Genomic DNA, 15,815 nt, shown 5'->3' with positions numbered 1-15,815 from the left:
GGAGACCAGTATTAAAACCAAGGGGCATCCCACGCCTCTGAAGAAATGCTTCTCACTGGGCCTTAACCTGTACTGCCATCTCACATGGGGCTTGCTGCTGAAAGAGGTAAGCAACAAAGGGAAAAGTGGCAGGTGCTACTGGCTTCCACCAAGAGAGACTGCTGGGCCTAGCTGGTCAGCTCTCCTTCCTCTGGAAACCCATGACAGATACAGGTGCCCTGAATCTAGACTCTGGGTCCTTCCCCCGGTACTCAAACAACATCTCATTCTCAACACACGGGGGAAATTAAACTGCCCCCTAGTCTGCAGTGAGACTTCCAGGAATAACAGGCAATCTTTTTAAACATCTATAATAAGCTTCACATTTTTTATGCCGGTCATACCCTCACCCCGCTAACATGGTAAGAATGTTGGTATTGGGCTAGCCAAATCATGGGAAACTTTTAAATAATTCCCACGCTTATTATTTAAATCTGCAGGTTTACAACTTTGCCTGCCATCAGCTGATCCAACTGGGAACAGCCACGTGTCCATCACACCCCAGGAAGAAGGCAAGTCCTATTTATAACAACCACAGATGTAAACCTTCAAAGGACAGTGTCCTGACCATTCAACCTGTTCTTTTAGGCTTTAAATCCACCCCTTTAGGAGACCAAGGTATCCCTTACTCTGCCAAACCAAGGATAGTTTCCCTTTTATACTGGTCGTCTGCCGTAAACCGCTGTACATCCACACCCTTCCGGAGGCCCTGAAGGATCTGGGCCTGCGTGAAATCCAGGAGACGTTCGTTGTAGTAGTGTAACTGCTTGGTCAGTGAAACCAGGTCCTCTGGCCAGGCGTCGTGTCCGTATCGAGTCACATGCCTGGTGACCATCTTGATGAGCTCCTTGGGATCAGCCTGTAACAAAAACAGCAACAACAAAAACAAAATAAAGTAACAACAAGACGACCACGTCTCCTGGGCAACCTGTTTGCCTCTTCCCCTGCTGCCATTTTATCAAGGCTCACAGCCACCCCGAGAAATCAGTGAAGGCTCACAGCCACCCTGAGAAATCAGCGGGGGAGCCAGTGAACTTTGCAGACCAGAGAGACAAGACACAGAAAGGAGTCTAGAAGGAGTTTTCTGGACGCCTGCTCTGTTCTTCCACCTTAAAAATCTCCACCCGTTGAAAAAATAACGTACACTTGCTTTTTCAACTCTCATCACCCTACGTTAGATTGGGGGCCCAATTACCTGATCATTTATAATAATTCACCCTGAAGTAATTGTCATCTTCATTGCCCCTGGATAAATTTTCTTTGGACCATGTAAGTGTTCTCAATAACTAAGATGCAGCTCAGTAATGCCACTCTAAATGCCAAGACAGCTAAGTAGAAGAGTGTTTTCTCCAGGGATAAGTTGGGGAGGGGGGGGGGGAGGAAACCCATCCCTGTTCCTGAAATCACAAAACACTTCTAGTTGCATAAGAGAGCATCCAACCAATTTTTCCTCTGCTCAATTTGGAGCTCAGTGGGATATTGCTCTATAATTCTTTACAGCTTCTCTAACAACAAAAAAATTACTCAAAGAGAACAAAACCTGGAATCTGACAGCCGACAGGAAAGAAAAACAAGTGATGAACTGGCCACATTTATTTACGTTAAAGTTGGTCAGGGTGTGTCAACGAAGCAAAAGCAGCTCAGCTACGATTTTGGAATGGTTTAATAGGCAGCCTAATACTTGAGCCACAGTAATTCAATCACTCAATTCCTAGGAAGACATGGTATATGTTTTAATATAAGCAAACTAGGGGAAAAAACTTCAGAATCTATCTTTGGTTCTTAGAAACACACCTAATTATAGTAAGCTGTCAGCATTTCTAACGTGTACGCCATTATTCTGAGGTACCCAGGAGATTTGTCAACGTCGAGTCTGTATTACCAAACCTAGCCTGACATTTCTCTCTTGATCCTATTAGGAAACATTCTGAGAGAACCGATAAAAACCAATTAGAGAAATCTTCTCGGGTTCCGGTAGGTGGATTTGAGAAAAAGTCAATGTTTTTTTCCCTGCCTCTATGCACACACTCGGTCCTATTGCATAAACCACAGATTAAGTCTCAAGTCAAAAGTCCTGGGTTTGAAAACTCACTCTTCAAAGTAAGTTATGAGACCATCTTTCATTCATTCAACAAATATTTCTTGCGCACCTATTATGTGCCAGTGAGAAGATATGACCCTCTCCTCTAGGGATGCAGTCTCTGGAGAGAGACGATCAAGCAAATAATTGTAAAATGGTACGATACAGGTAAGCACAGGGTTCTGTGGGAATTCAGAGGAAGTCTTCTTGGAAGATTTAATGCCTAGACTAACCACTCCGGTATCAGCAGTGAAAACGCCAGGAAAATCTAGGGAGACAAAGTGCAGTGAGGGTTCAATATGCGCTAAGGCCTGGGGAGCTAAGACCTGACGGAAAGATGGCACGAATAAAGCAAATCTAGCTGCAATTAGAAGAGATTTGGGAATCGGCTGCATATGGATGGTGTTTCTGGCAGTGGAATTAGACAAAGGGGATCCCACGCCTCAGCACTTAGTGCCGCCTCCACAGCTGCCATCGAGCCCCACCCCCTTTCCGCTCAAGGGCTGAAGCCTCGGGGCAGCACCCTGAATCACGCAGCAAGGGCTCAGCCGGCCCTGAAGTCACGCGGTACAGGGCCACTGCTCCAGGGCCAGCGAGCCCATCCACACCTGCTCTGTCCCCGCCCCCAGGTGGGCACCGTCCTTGCCTGTTTTCCCAGCCTCACCCTGTCAGCACTTTCTGGCCTCGCAGCAGAAGAGAGCAAGGGCGCATCTCCAATGAGATCGGGTTTCAGGGCGGCACAACTCTCCTGTCGTGGCCTGTCACCTTGTGCCCCGAATCTACACCCTGCCAGCAAACCCATGCTCACCACCAAAGGACAGCTTTTCCCCCACAGACGCTCTGACCCGGCGGTTTCGGACCAAAGCCCTCGGTCTGCACTTGCCCGCTGCATTTGGAGGAGAGGCTACGAGCATCCCGCCATCGGGCTCTCCGAGCCCCTCTCTACCAGGCTGTGGCTCCCACGCCTGCTCGTGGAGTCAACTGGTTCCACTGTCTCAAGGCTTTCCCCACAGGTCTTGTCTCCACATTCATTTTTCACTTTGTTTCCTGGCATCTCAAGGATTTGGCACCTGTATGGGGGGAGCGGCCTGCATACTTTTCACTTGACCCCAATAGCATAACGCCTCCTCCTTTCTATTCCCTTACACTTTAACACTAATTCAAATTTACAATTTACACTGCTTTTTCTTATAAATATTACATTATAGCTTATTAAATTATGGCAGAGACCACGAGTATTTCGTGAATTTGTCTTTTCCAGAGCGCAGTAGCCTCTCTTGCACAAATCAGGTACGGGGTAAAAGGGAAAGACGATGAACGGCAGTAGTGGCTTTTGTTTATTTATTTATTTTGAGAGAGAGAGAGACAGAGATTGTGGGCATGTGCAAGAGAGGGAGCGGCAGGGAGGGAGAGAGGGAGGGAGAGAGGGAGGGAGAGAGAGAGAGAGAGAGAGAGAGAGAGAGAGAGAGAGAGAGGATCCCAAACAGGCTCCTTGCAGGCTCCTCGCTGTCAGCATGGAGCCCGATGTGGGGCTCGAACCCACAAACCACGAGATCGTGACCTGCACTGAAATCAGGAGTTGGATGATTAACCGACTGAGCCACCTGGGTGCCCAGGTAGCAGTGGTTTTAAAGTCAATAGTCCTTCTATTCCAGGTCCCTCAGTCAGTAGGGATGCAATTTGGGGCAAGTTATTTCAGATCCCCACTTCCTCACCATAGGACTTGATGCGCACGCCGTCCTGATGGTTTGCTAAGAGGCACAGATAAATAAGGTATGTTAAAGTGCTCTTTCTCTATCATTATAAGATAGCAAACTGGGCCCAGGGCTTACTCTCAAGCAATTAAGAAGCAGTGGCTGGCAAAGATGGGCACATAAGCAATTCACAGAAGGCATCTGCATATACGCACCACTGCCGAGTCACAAACCCAGAGTGCCAGGAACTCCGGGCAGGGAGCAATTACTCCTCTCTGGACTCTTCTGAGGCTCAGCTTCTTCAGATGTAAAACAAAGGGACATCACCAGAGGATCGCCTTTCTCAGGCTAAAATCCCATGAATGTAGAGGAATTCAATCATAAAAATAAAACAAATCCTTGAACATCCCTCCAGGTGTGGAATTGGGCAGTTCCACACCTTTCCTCATGTATGCCTCCACTAAATATTCAGAGCAGATTTCTTGGTTAAAAATACAATTTTAGACCAATGAATTGCAGTCAGTACATTCCTTCATAGTTTAAACAACTGTAATCTCTTTTCTTTTACTAAGTAGAAATTATCTAGCCACTCTGGAATTTTTATTTCATGTTCTTTATACATCAAATGTGTTCGCTTTTCTAAGAAATATTTAAGAACAAACACCTAATATTTTTCGGTATTGGAGACCTAATAATAGTCTTCTATGGAGACAGGCATAGAGCTAAACATACGTGAAGTGAATCTCACTTAAAACTAACTATTCGGTGGGACCAGTCTGCTAGCACCATCTGTTTTTACAGAGGCATTGGGAGGTGAGAAACTTGACCAAGGCCGCTGGGTTAAGTGGTGGTGTGGCATGTGACTCCCGAGCATAATGCCTCCCCAAAACCATCCTTGTACATTTGGCATGCAGGGGAGGGGATCTCTTGAAATTGTAAGGATCCTGACGAGACCAGCGTATACACAGCTCCCCCCGAATGTAACAAAGTCATGGCACCGGAGTCCTTTTACAAACGATCAACTGTCACTGATAGACTTAATGCTGTCATTTGTTATTACATCCAGATTGGCTTTTTTTTTTTTTTTTTTTACACATAGGTACATTCTCCCTCACAACCCTTTTATACATGTATACACATGTGTAAACACAAGCGACCATAGAGGAGACACAATGGTAGGTGTTCAACTAAATACCTGATTCGAGCTGTATCTTCAAGTCTTTTGGTTTTGAATTCTCTAATGACAACAGAGAGAGTTTAGAATACCATTTTCTGTTCAACCCCTTGACATAAATATACCTTGTTTAAAATTCTGTCTTAATAAGGTGGTGAGACTAGGGGCATTCTATTAACCCTCTGATGATGACTTCCAAGTGTCTTCAAGCTTATGGATCATCAAATCTCTGTTAAATGTACAGAAAGGTTTTCAGTACTTCTTTTTTTTTATTTTATTTTATTTTTTTCAACGTTTATTTATTTTTGGGACAGAGAGAGACAGAGCATGAACGGGGAGGGGCAGAGAGAGAGGGAGACACAGAATCGGAAACAGGCTCCAGGCTCTGAGCCATCAGCCCAGAGCCCGACGCGGGGCTTGAACTCACGGACCGCGAGATCGTGACCTGGCTGAAGTCGGACGCTTAACTGACTGCGCCACCCAGGCGCCCCTAAGTACTTCAACTGATTGTGTAAAACGTAATACTAATGAGAAGGGACAACTCACAAAGGCTTCTAAGAAAAAGGAAATCAGATATGGGTAAAAAACCACAGGAATAGGCGTCAAATAACCTGGGTTACTGGTTCTTCTCCCCTGAGCCTCGGCTTTTCCATTATTAAAATGGAAGCAATATCTTCTTTATGGAGCCCCCATAAAGATTACACGAGGCTAGATGGATTAGCATGTTGTAAGTTCTAGCCCTCTATGTAAATTATCTTCTTACCATTAGCATTACTACCTCTCTCTCTTCCTCAAGGAACTTCACTGGTTGTGATTACTTCCAAAATTTGATTTAAATTTTAATCACCATTCTTCCCCTGAGCTTACCACAATTTCTCTCAAAATATTCCAAAGCATCCCCCACTCACCCCGACACATTATTTCACGCATTCAAGCATCTAAGCACTCTGGCACGAATGTCATTTGACCCTCACACCGGCCCAGCAACATGCACAGGAGACCATGGTTCCCATCGCAGATATGCCAATCTGCACCGCAGACATCCTCGGCTGGGGGCTGACAGCAAGGAAGTGAGTCAAGCCTCTTGATTCTCACCTACCGCGCTCCTTATGCTGCTGACAGGTCCCCACAAATGTTCTACACCCGAACTCACATCGCAAATCGCTGTTTGTGTGTGTGTAGACAGAGCCCTCCCTCTTCTCCCAACTAAGTCCAATAATGTGACCCAAGCATATGAAAGCTTTTAGCTTCTAAGAAGCTTTTGAAGGACTTTACAGGTAGCCTCAGAATCTCTCATATTTGGCATTCAATGTGATATTGCAAAACATCACAGGCTGCAAAAATAACCACATAAAAAGGCATCAAAAATTTTAAACGGAAAAGTGTGGAGAATTAAATTCTTCTAAATTTTTCCCCGAATTTGGCAACACAGTTCTTCAGGGGGTGAATAAAATATGATTTCTTTCAAGAATATGGTCAAATCCCTGTAAAAACAAAATATGCATAAATATTCATGGCTACAGAATGCTCGATGACTTAATCTACTGCTTACTAGTAGAGGTAATAAATCCATTCCAGTTTAATAGTCTCCATTTCTTGGTAATAGTGGTTGGAAAGTTTTAAACAGGTGGTGTGTTTCCCCTCTAGGGTTGTTATTTGCTTGAGATAATTTTCTACTTAGTATTTTCAATTAGTAGCTTAAAAAAACCACATTTAGAAATGGTCTACCATAAAGTTTTGAATTTCATCCCCTGCTGGGTTTGCTTCTCTAGCATATAAAACTGAAGGGCATGTTTCCATTTTTAACTGATTTTATTTTCTGAAACTTTAAAAAAAATGCTAGCAAGATCACACTTACACAGATGCATTTACAATAATTATAAAGGTAAGGTATAAATGCAAACAAAATCAAGGTACCTAACAGTGGGTATATTCACATTTGTATAAAAAACGTTTCCATAAATACGTATATCCATACACCATGTCTGGAAGGAAACTAAAGGGAACCACTGACTTTCTGCTGTATGCCATTTTCATCGTTTGAGTTTTGTGGCCACATGTGTATTATTTCTTAAACATAAAAACAAGTCAATCAGGACAAACACAAGGAGAGAAAACTCTCTCCAGCTGACCATTTGTCAATTGTCACTGTAGGTCCCTAAAAAGAAGAGTTGAGGTAAGGTGGGCTGCTCCAAAAACGATCTAGAAAAGCCCCAGGAGCCTGTGCTGGCAGGCTTAGGATAGTGCTTCCATTAGGGTGCACAGGCCTTTTGTCAGAAATAACCCCACAAATTCTCTCAGTACCTGTATTCAAATCTAGTAATCATCCCGCAGCTCAGAACTCTGGGGTGGGGCGGGGGGGGGGGGGGCGTAGAAGGAGAATTCCTGAGGACTGAAAATTGAAAGGAGCTGAAGTGGCAAGTGAGGGAAAGCTAGCTTCACTGAGTGCTGTTATGTGTAGGCAACAAAAAGAAACCACTTTGATTCCAATTTCTACGATGACTCATTGGGAGTTTGTTATATTTAATTCCAAACTCAGCAGTGTTGTTTTATGCAAAGGAAGATGCTGAAAAGACTCCAACAATGAGCCGCCCGGTTGCCAGTGGAAAACTCTATGTACTTAAAACACACAGCTACTGTTTCCATCCGCAATTCCTTCAAACCGAAGAGAGCGGGAACTTCAAGCCGCAGAACTCGGGCCTGAAGGCCGCCCTGACCCACGGCAGCTGAAATGCCTCCTGAAGCTATTCCCGTGCCGATAAACACCCACCGAGCCACTACGATGGGTGAGGTCCCGGGGACTCGGAGAGAGATGGGGTCCCTGCCCTACCACAAGGAGAGGGGGCAGCTGTGTGTCACCTACAGTACCACAGAAGAACTGCTCGCGGGGCGTCCACGCTAGAGCAGTGAGACATGGAAGGGACCCGTGTGTGCTCAGAGGCAGAGAAGGCTCCACACAGGAGGCTCTTTTGAGTCAGACGTATCTGCTGAGAGTGGGAAGAAGGAGGCACTTCAAGCGGGTAAATTACATCTGCACAGGCACAGAGGTGTGAAAAAGGATGTTAAATGCAGAGAAATATAAATTCTGAACAGCTAAAACATAAACTTCAAAAGAGCTAGCGTCAGGATCGTGCTGGCGGGGTAACGAAGAGCCAGTCAGCTCACGGAGGGTCGTCTCTGTCACACAAAGGAGTTTAGATTTCACCTGTAGCCACAGCGGAGCTTCCTGCAGCGACTGACTCATTAGACTGCACGCCAGAAACCGCTCTGGTGCAAGCAAAAAGCAGGTAAAGGCTAGAATCAGGAGCTTTAAGTGACAGGATGTCACTTTCCACCAGGGCAACCTGGAGCGAGTAACTGGATTTCTCCGAGTCTTATCTTCTGCAAAATGGGCTTGCTCCAAGGATCAAGTGGCAGAATAAATGGGAGAGGTACTTTAAGACAGCCAGTGCCTTCTCAGGGTTAGTCTGATCTTTCTAGCGTCCACTGAAAATTCCCATAGGCCAGACACTTGCTGCTACTGCCCCCCCCCCCACCACCACGCACATACGCCTTTTGACACTTTTAGCTGGACAGAGGAGACCCTGCTGGTCACAATGAGGTCTGGTCACAGACTGAATTTCTATCCTTTCCATCTGGGGTCAGGCAACTCTTCAAAGCTTTGAGTTTTATGGAGTAAAATTTCAATACTCTCTCAGATACCTTGTGAAAAACTGCCACAGTATGCAGGATGGGCGCAGGGATGCTTCCGTACCTTCGTCATGCTATATTCCCTTTGTTTGGAAGGCTCTTCCCCTCCCATCTTCCTGGCTCTGCCCTCGTCTTTTTGTCCTGTCAAAAGTCACTTTCTGAATTGAGGCCTCTCCTGAGCCTGTTTAAATTGTGCTCTCCACACACAAGCGCACGCGCGTGCCGCTTACTCTTCTTTGCTTTTTGTTTTCATAGCTCTTACCCCCATTTCACAGAGTATATGTTGTATTTACTTATTTTGTTGATGGTGTCCTTTCCTCAATGGAATGTAAGTCCCAAAAGGGCAAGGGTTCTTATGTGTCTTGTGCGCTTGTGTTTCCCCAGGATCTAGAACATGGCCTGGCATAATCACCTGATAAATCCCTGAGCGCAAGCGCACGCACACTCACACACACACATACACACACACACACACACACACACTTCAATCATTTCACACGGGCTGAAGAATTATTCATTAATTTTCAGTAATCTACCCGGTGAAGATTTATTTACTCCTTTTTATTATCCAGGTCCTGCTCTAAGCATTGGGAAAAACAAATACCACTCAGACACTGGCCTCAAACAGCTCATTATCTAGTGAGATGAAGGATATATAAGTGCAAAACGAGAGTGTAAGCACAATGACTGGAGTAAGTAAGGGCACTACAGATGTCCACAGGAGAGCACCAAACACAGCCTGGGAGCACTGCCGAGTGACGGCAGGGGACAGGAACCCAGCCTGGGCGAGGTAACACCCGAAGCAAGTAGCTAAGCAAAGAAATGCTGGGGGAAAACATCATAGCAAAGAACACAGGTTTGAAGACAAGGAAAGAGAACGCACAGGGCATCTGAGAAATTTAAGTGGCTTGGTATGGCTGGGCAAAGGAAGACGGAGTTGGAGAAAGAGGCAGAGGCCAGACCGTGGGGGACATGCAGACCTTGCCCGGACAACAGGAAATCACTGAGGGATTTTAGGCACAAGGCAGGGTGACCAGATCTCCATTTTAGAAACACTACTCTGGCAGGTGTTTGGCAAAGAATACAAACCTAACAAAAGCTAAGACAGGGTGGTGTTTATGAGACGGTTACAGTGCTCCAGGTGAAGAACCACGGAGCCCGGAGACTGAATTAATTTGAGGACCTGGGGCAGAGAGAAGAAAAACCACTGGAGAGGTGTTCGACCTCTCCCACTCCCTTTGAACACATCTATCTGGAAGAATTTCAGAACATCTGTGCATCTTGATGTTAAAAAAAATCATGGGTACTTTCTACCTCTTCAGCTCACCTTTCAGACTACCAACCAACCAAATGCTTTCCACAGAACTGCCACGAAGTCCCTGGAGAATGAGCTGGCCCCTGAGCTGGCCATGTGCTGTCTTAACACTACCGGAAGAGACACCTGTTTCTGTCTGCAGCAGCCGAGAAGTTAGAAAGTATGTGTTGAAGCAAACACGCGGGGCTACGTGGACTTTACTGTTTCTGTTCCCACGTGGCTCTACTGCAGTTTCCTGAAGAGAGGACCCTGAACAGCAGCTGCCTTTTGCTACCGGGCCCAGAGACAGAGGAGGAGCAGGTGTCCCGAGCCATGCCACGGGGTGGGTGAAGAGTCTAACAACCAAGAATCAGAGGCCCAGGGCTAGGGCAAGACAAGACAGCTCTGAGGGACATCTTCAAAGGAAGGATAGTTTGATAGGAGGACGGTGACGGGAACAAGGCCCAGAGTTGACGGGTGGCGGGGTGACATGAGATGGAAGGAAGAAACAGAAATTGTGGTTAAGGGTAAGAAAAGGGCAAGAATCAAGTCTCACTGTTCTTCTCACTGTGATGCCAGGCTCCAGGTCGTTCACACTGGGCACTTGATAAACACTGGATCTATGGCAGGATATACAAAATACAAGATCTGGAAATAAAATGTTCACACTTCTACTCAGTGAAAAGAACTGCTGGGAACACGGAGGAAACCAAGATGGAAGCACCTTCACTTCTAACCCTGAGCTTTCCATGTTCTTTGTCTCTTCCCATGGTTGAGTTGGGGAGATTTTCAATGGGGCTCCTTATGGAGTGACTGCAGGATCTGAAGAAGGAAACAGTGACTGCCAGATATAAAAGTCGGGGTGGACTTGAATGGTTTTCTCCTAACTCACCTCTCTTACAAACAGTACATGATTTAAGGACTTTCAACTTTTGGCACAAATAATTTTTTATAAAAATAACTTATCATCAGGAACATATGTTGTACTAGAATTCTCCTCCAAGAGGACTACTTTTTGAGGAGGACTACTTCAATTAAGATTTTTTAAGAAACGACACTGAAGACTGGGCCAAAACGTAGCTCTACAGCAAGCTCTTTGGCCCTTACGGGCCCAGCGAGTCTGTGGTGCATCGGTCTGCAGCGCTCTCCTGCAAAGCCCGTCCAGTCCCCTGTATGTAACTGTCTTCTCTGCATTTACAGTAAGCGGCCAGTTCATGGCACTCAGGCAGCCATATTCGTCTTTTCGTCTTAATGCTCAGAGCCCACGGCACGCTTGAGGTACCCAGATGACTGACCTTTCAATGCTCTGTATTCATGGAAAGTGCAGCACAGTGCTAGGCACACAGTGTGATCTTGATACAGAGTACGTACATGGGAACAAGAGAGGGCGATCCCACTCCAGCACTTGGATCCCATGCCAACGGTACCCACTTAGAAATCGCGGTCAAGGAAGTCCTGAGGACACAACTGACTTGTGTTTGTAACAAGGCACAATGCTTTGGGTCAAAGTAAAGCTTCACTGCATTTCAACATGCTTGGTGTTTTGGAGTAAATTACTTGTTGCTTACGTATGTGCCCAGCACTAACGAAAGACAGACACTGGCAAATCTGCCGCGCACATTCTCTGACGGCCACCTAACATAACAAAGACAGTGAGTACGCTGTTCCGGAAGGACATTCGCCACGCTTCCACCTATGTGATCACTTCTGTCCCTCAATTTACAGCACAGTGGTTCAATTTGTTATTTCACACAGAAACATACCTGAGACATAAAAATAAAACAAAGGAAAATTACTAGAGCATGGAATCAAGTCACTGCACAAAGCAATAGCTATAAAAGCCAAAACAAAAAAATTATATGTATACACACACACACACACACACACACACACACACACACACACACACACAGAATCCCCAAAATAAAGTAATATATTAAGTAGCTAAAAAGATAGTTGGCCAACTGTCATCATGATAAAACTATGCCTGAGGACAATACAGGTCTAATAACAGTATGCCCTTGCAAGATTAACGTGTGTTCTAGATGATCCCCCACTCTTTCTCTTTTTAAAGAAAAATGGATGAATGAGAGCCATGAATTTTTGCCACAAAGGGAATGTTTTCATGTCCTTGTAGATTCCTAGAGATGTCTGGGAAGGCTGAGGCAGCTAGAACTTTGATACACACTTGGATTGTAAAAGTACTTCTTTAAAGTGTGCTCTGAGGTCAGGACAGAAAGAATCCTGCCACGAAATTTGACCTTTTATCTGTACACATAGTGGATTTCAAAGTCCGATTTGCTTATCTACTCTTAAAGTAGTAATTGTCTTAAAAATAGCTCAGTACAAGGGCACCTGGGTGTCTCAGTGGGCTGGGCGTCCCACTTTGGCTCAGGTCATGATCTCACCACTCATGAGTTCGAGCCCAGCATCGGGCTCTGTGCTGACAGCTCAGAGGTGGAGCCTGCTTCTGATTCTGTGTCTCCCTCTCTCTCTGCCCCTCCCCCACTCATTCTCACTGTCTCTTTAAGTATAAATAAACATTAAAAAAATACACCAGTACAAAAAAAAAAAAAGTAGATAATTTCCCAAGGCTGATAATTAAAACTGGTATATATACAAGTAAACCTAGAGGGCTTTGATTTTCCAGTGGCATCCGTAATAAGTCTGTGTCCACAAAAGAATGCACACATAACTTGAGGCCACACTTTATAAGTTATGTAAAAGTTGTCTGGAGCTTGGTGGCAAGTAGACATAACATGTTTCAACATTTCATCGGCACAGTAACTACTCTTGTATTTCTGGCTTAAAAATAAATAAAAGTACAGCACTGCTCAAAGAACTGCATTGCCTACTGTCCTAAATTAGAGCCATCTTCCTTTCGGGAGGTGAATTAAACACTCAATTCTCCATTTCTCCTCTCCTACTACTTTAACCTTTCCTAAGAAATTGCAAAATAAAATAAATGACAGCAAAGCTGTGGGAAGGATCAGCATTCACAATAACATGAGAAACTACCTCTTCCAGTGCCTGGAAAAGTTATTACGTCCAACGCTGGGAATGCATTCTGGATATAAAGCACATCAGTCCCTCCAAAGATAAACCTGTGTCTTAACTATTTTAGACAAGTAACTCAGCTCTGCTTGTTAATAAAGTGGAAACGAGGAGGACTCACCCTGTAAAGAGGATGGCACTTATCCCTGAAACATGGAGCCAGTCGGGCATAGATCTGGAGGCTATAGTAATATGCTGCCAGCTGGAGAGATAAAGCAGAGTGGGCCTGCTTTTCAAAGCACTTGTTAGCATCTAACACCTAGAAAAGAACATGACAGAATGAACTCAGCTGAAAGGAAATTAAGAACATCATCATAAGCCATTACATTTCCAGTCATCACTAAAGAATTTATGTTCAAAGTCTCCATCACATCAACGCAAGCTCACGCTCAACTGAACAGGACGACGTTAAAATTCAGAAGACACTGTAAAGGCAGATCCTGTGATGGAGAGGCAGATTTTGAAATGAATACTTCAGCTAAAATGGTAGAACTTGCTCTCTGAATACTGACACCACAGTCCTTCCAGCACATAAGAACAATCAGAAGGAAGTGAGACATAGAACAATTTATTGGTGAAAAATCCCCAGGACAGATTTTTTTTTGTTTGTTCATGAAGTCCCTTCTTGGTAACGGCAAACTCACCTGTGGTAAGGCCAGGAGGTATGCCAGAGCCAAGGTCATGTCACTTGGTAAAGCATCACTTGCCAGCTGCAGGAGAACTGAAGGCAGGGGAAAAAAATGCATGATTTTACTTGAAGATCTATACGACGTTCATGGTTACGACGTGCTATGTTTTCAGTCCTACATGATTTCAACAGATACCTAGCTCGAGAGGACTCTCTGAGACCTTTTACAAAGGTCTATGCATACCATCTAATACAGATCACATGAAACCATGCTATTAAATAGTAACCTTGCCTTAACTCAGACAAACTGTGCTATTCATTACACTTTTAAATAGGAGAAAATTCTGTTAGTGTAGGTACAAAGTCTAAGTGCAAAGACATCAGTGAGGATGGTTTCTTACAGCTAATCTTTTGGTTATAAAGGCCCAAGCCATGCTATAAAATTATATGTATCAATGACAGCTGACATGGTAAATGAGCATATGAGCAACAAAGAGCAAAGCAACAAGAAAGCTATGTGAGTGCAAATTTAGGATAAATCTTTTGAATACTACAATGAATAGGTTTTGTTCCTTCCAAGAACATCCCTCTTCATCACACTCCACAAAAAGCCCTTGCTTTGATTATATAAGATCTTAAGATTCCCAACTATTAACAACTTTTCCACACATTTTTTTATATAAGCAACAACTTATCAGTCTCATGGCTTTAATGAAAGAGAGCACACTGCCAACAAAGCCTGTGTTTATGCGTGGTTTGTATTAATACGGGATTCATTTAGGGTTTTAGCGACAAATACCAGGTAGTCATATGTAATCACAATGTAAATCCTTTATTTTTAAAGGACACAGAATCTCATGATCTGCACTAATGAAGGAGAACTGTTACGTGGATAATCCAAAGTAAATGATATTTGACTTCAGAAATACACCATATAATATTTTTCCAGAAGATTTACCTTCCTAATTGTGTCTCACTTGAACTAAAATTTAAGTCATTTATATAATCTGAGTTTAGCTAACAGTCTGGACAATGAGACACTGGTGGGGCGAGGAACCACCTACAAGTGGATGAAGTGTCAAAAGCTGACTTAGAATTCAGGATCTCCTGTGGATGACTCACGGGAGGGATCTGAGCTTTCTCTGCTGCACCTTACAGAGGCAATATTGGTTCTCTAAATACTCATTTCCTCTGTATTCTCCAAACCTTATGGACCAAATTGGACCACCAGTCAGCCTCAGGACTTCCGACGAATCGCACTATTTTAGAGAGGTTTTCTACTCAAAAGCTACTCATTTCAAGGCCCAGCTGCAAATTCATTCCTTCATTCCGTGGAATGAGAATCTTCTCTGAACCAGACATTGCCCTAACAATCAGTCTCTGCCCTTTGGGATAAACACACTAGGACAAGAGAAAGTCTCCAAATAAATAATAAAAAATACAATGCATACAATGCAAAGAGCCCAAATCAAATTTTCTACAAATAATTGAGAACGAAGAAGAAACAGTACTGGTGAGTGTGTTGTGGAACACTATTAAAACTGAAGGAGGGGCGCCTGGGTGGCGCAGTCAGTTAAGCGTCCGACTTCAGCCAGGTCACGATCTCGCGGTCCGTGAGTTCGAGCCCCGCGTCAGGCTCTGGGCTGATGGCTCAGAGCCTGGAGCCTGTTTCCGATTCTGTGTCTCCCTCTCTCTCTGCCCCTCCCCTGTTCATGCTCTGTCTCTCTCTGTCCCAAAAATAAATAAACGTTGGAAAAAAAAAATTTTTTTTTAAATAAATAAATAAATAAAACTGAAGGATGAAGGCTTAGCTCTATCTTTGGGACGCCAGAAGATAAAGCAAGAAAAGCATGTAAGTTTAATCTGCAAACATTCTGGACAATATGTGGCAAATTTACTTAGTGTCTAGAAATTGCATACTGTGTACACACACACACACACACACACACGCGCATAAAACCCCTGGGCTACCATTTTGACTTCTACCTGCCTTATATCTTCTACCATTTGATGTCTGCCTAATAGTCCTTCAGGATCCGTATTTTGGAGGGAAAAAAAGTCCAATAGTTTCACATACTAGTGATTTTTCCCTTTTAATTTTCTTTCTTACATTATTTCTTATGAAGTGACCTACAATCTCACCCAGTTTTTTCCTCCTCCCA

The 15,815-nt window shown here is 44.2% G+C and overlaps 1 protein-coding gene across 5 annotated transcripts in view; it reads right to left on the bottom strand.

The window, feature by feature from the left end:
- Window positions 1–15,815, bottom strand: part of NBAS (NBAS subunit of NRZ tethering complex) — a 360,511-nt gene that overhangs the window by 101,379 nt on the left and 243,317 nt on the right. For all 5 annotated transcript variants that reach the window (XM_045447679.1, XM_045447678.1, XM_045447677.1 and 2 more), the window contains 3 exons: window positions 13,670–13,746; window positions 13,147–13,284; window positions 669–898 (listed from right to left, as the gene is read on the bottom strand). In XM_045447679.1, coding sequence (XP_045303635.1) covers window positions 669–898; window positions 13,147–13,284; window positions 13,670–13,746 — 445 coding nt within the window. The remainder of the gene's footprint in view (window positions 1–668; window positions 899–13,146; window positions 13,285–13,669; window positions 13,747–15,815) is intronic.

This window comes from Leopardus geoffroyi, chromosome A3 (assembly GCF_018350155.1).
Source record: "Leopardus geoffroyi isolate Oge1 chromosome A3, O.geoffroyi_Oge1_pat1.0, whole genome shotgun sequence".
NCBI classification, from domain to species: domain Eukaryota; kingdom Metazoa; phylum Chordata; class Mammalia; order Carnivora; family Felidae; genus Leopardus; species Leopardus geoffroyi.
Note: the sequence above shows the minus strand (reverse complement) of the source record. Positions and strands in the feature narration are given on the sequence as shown.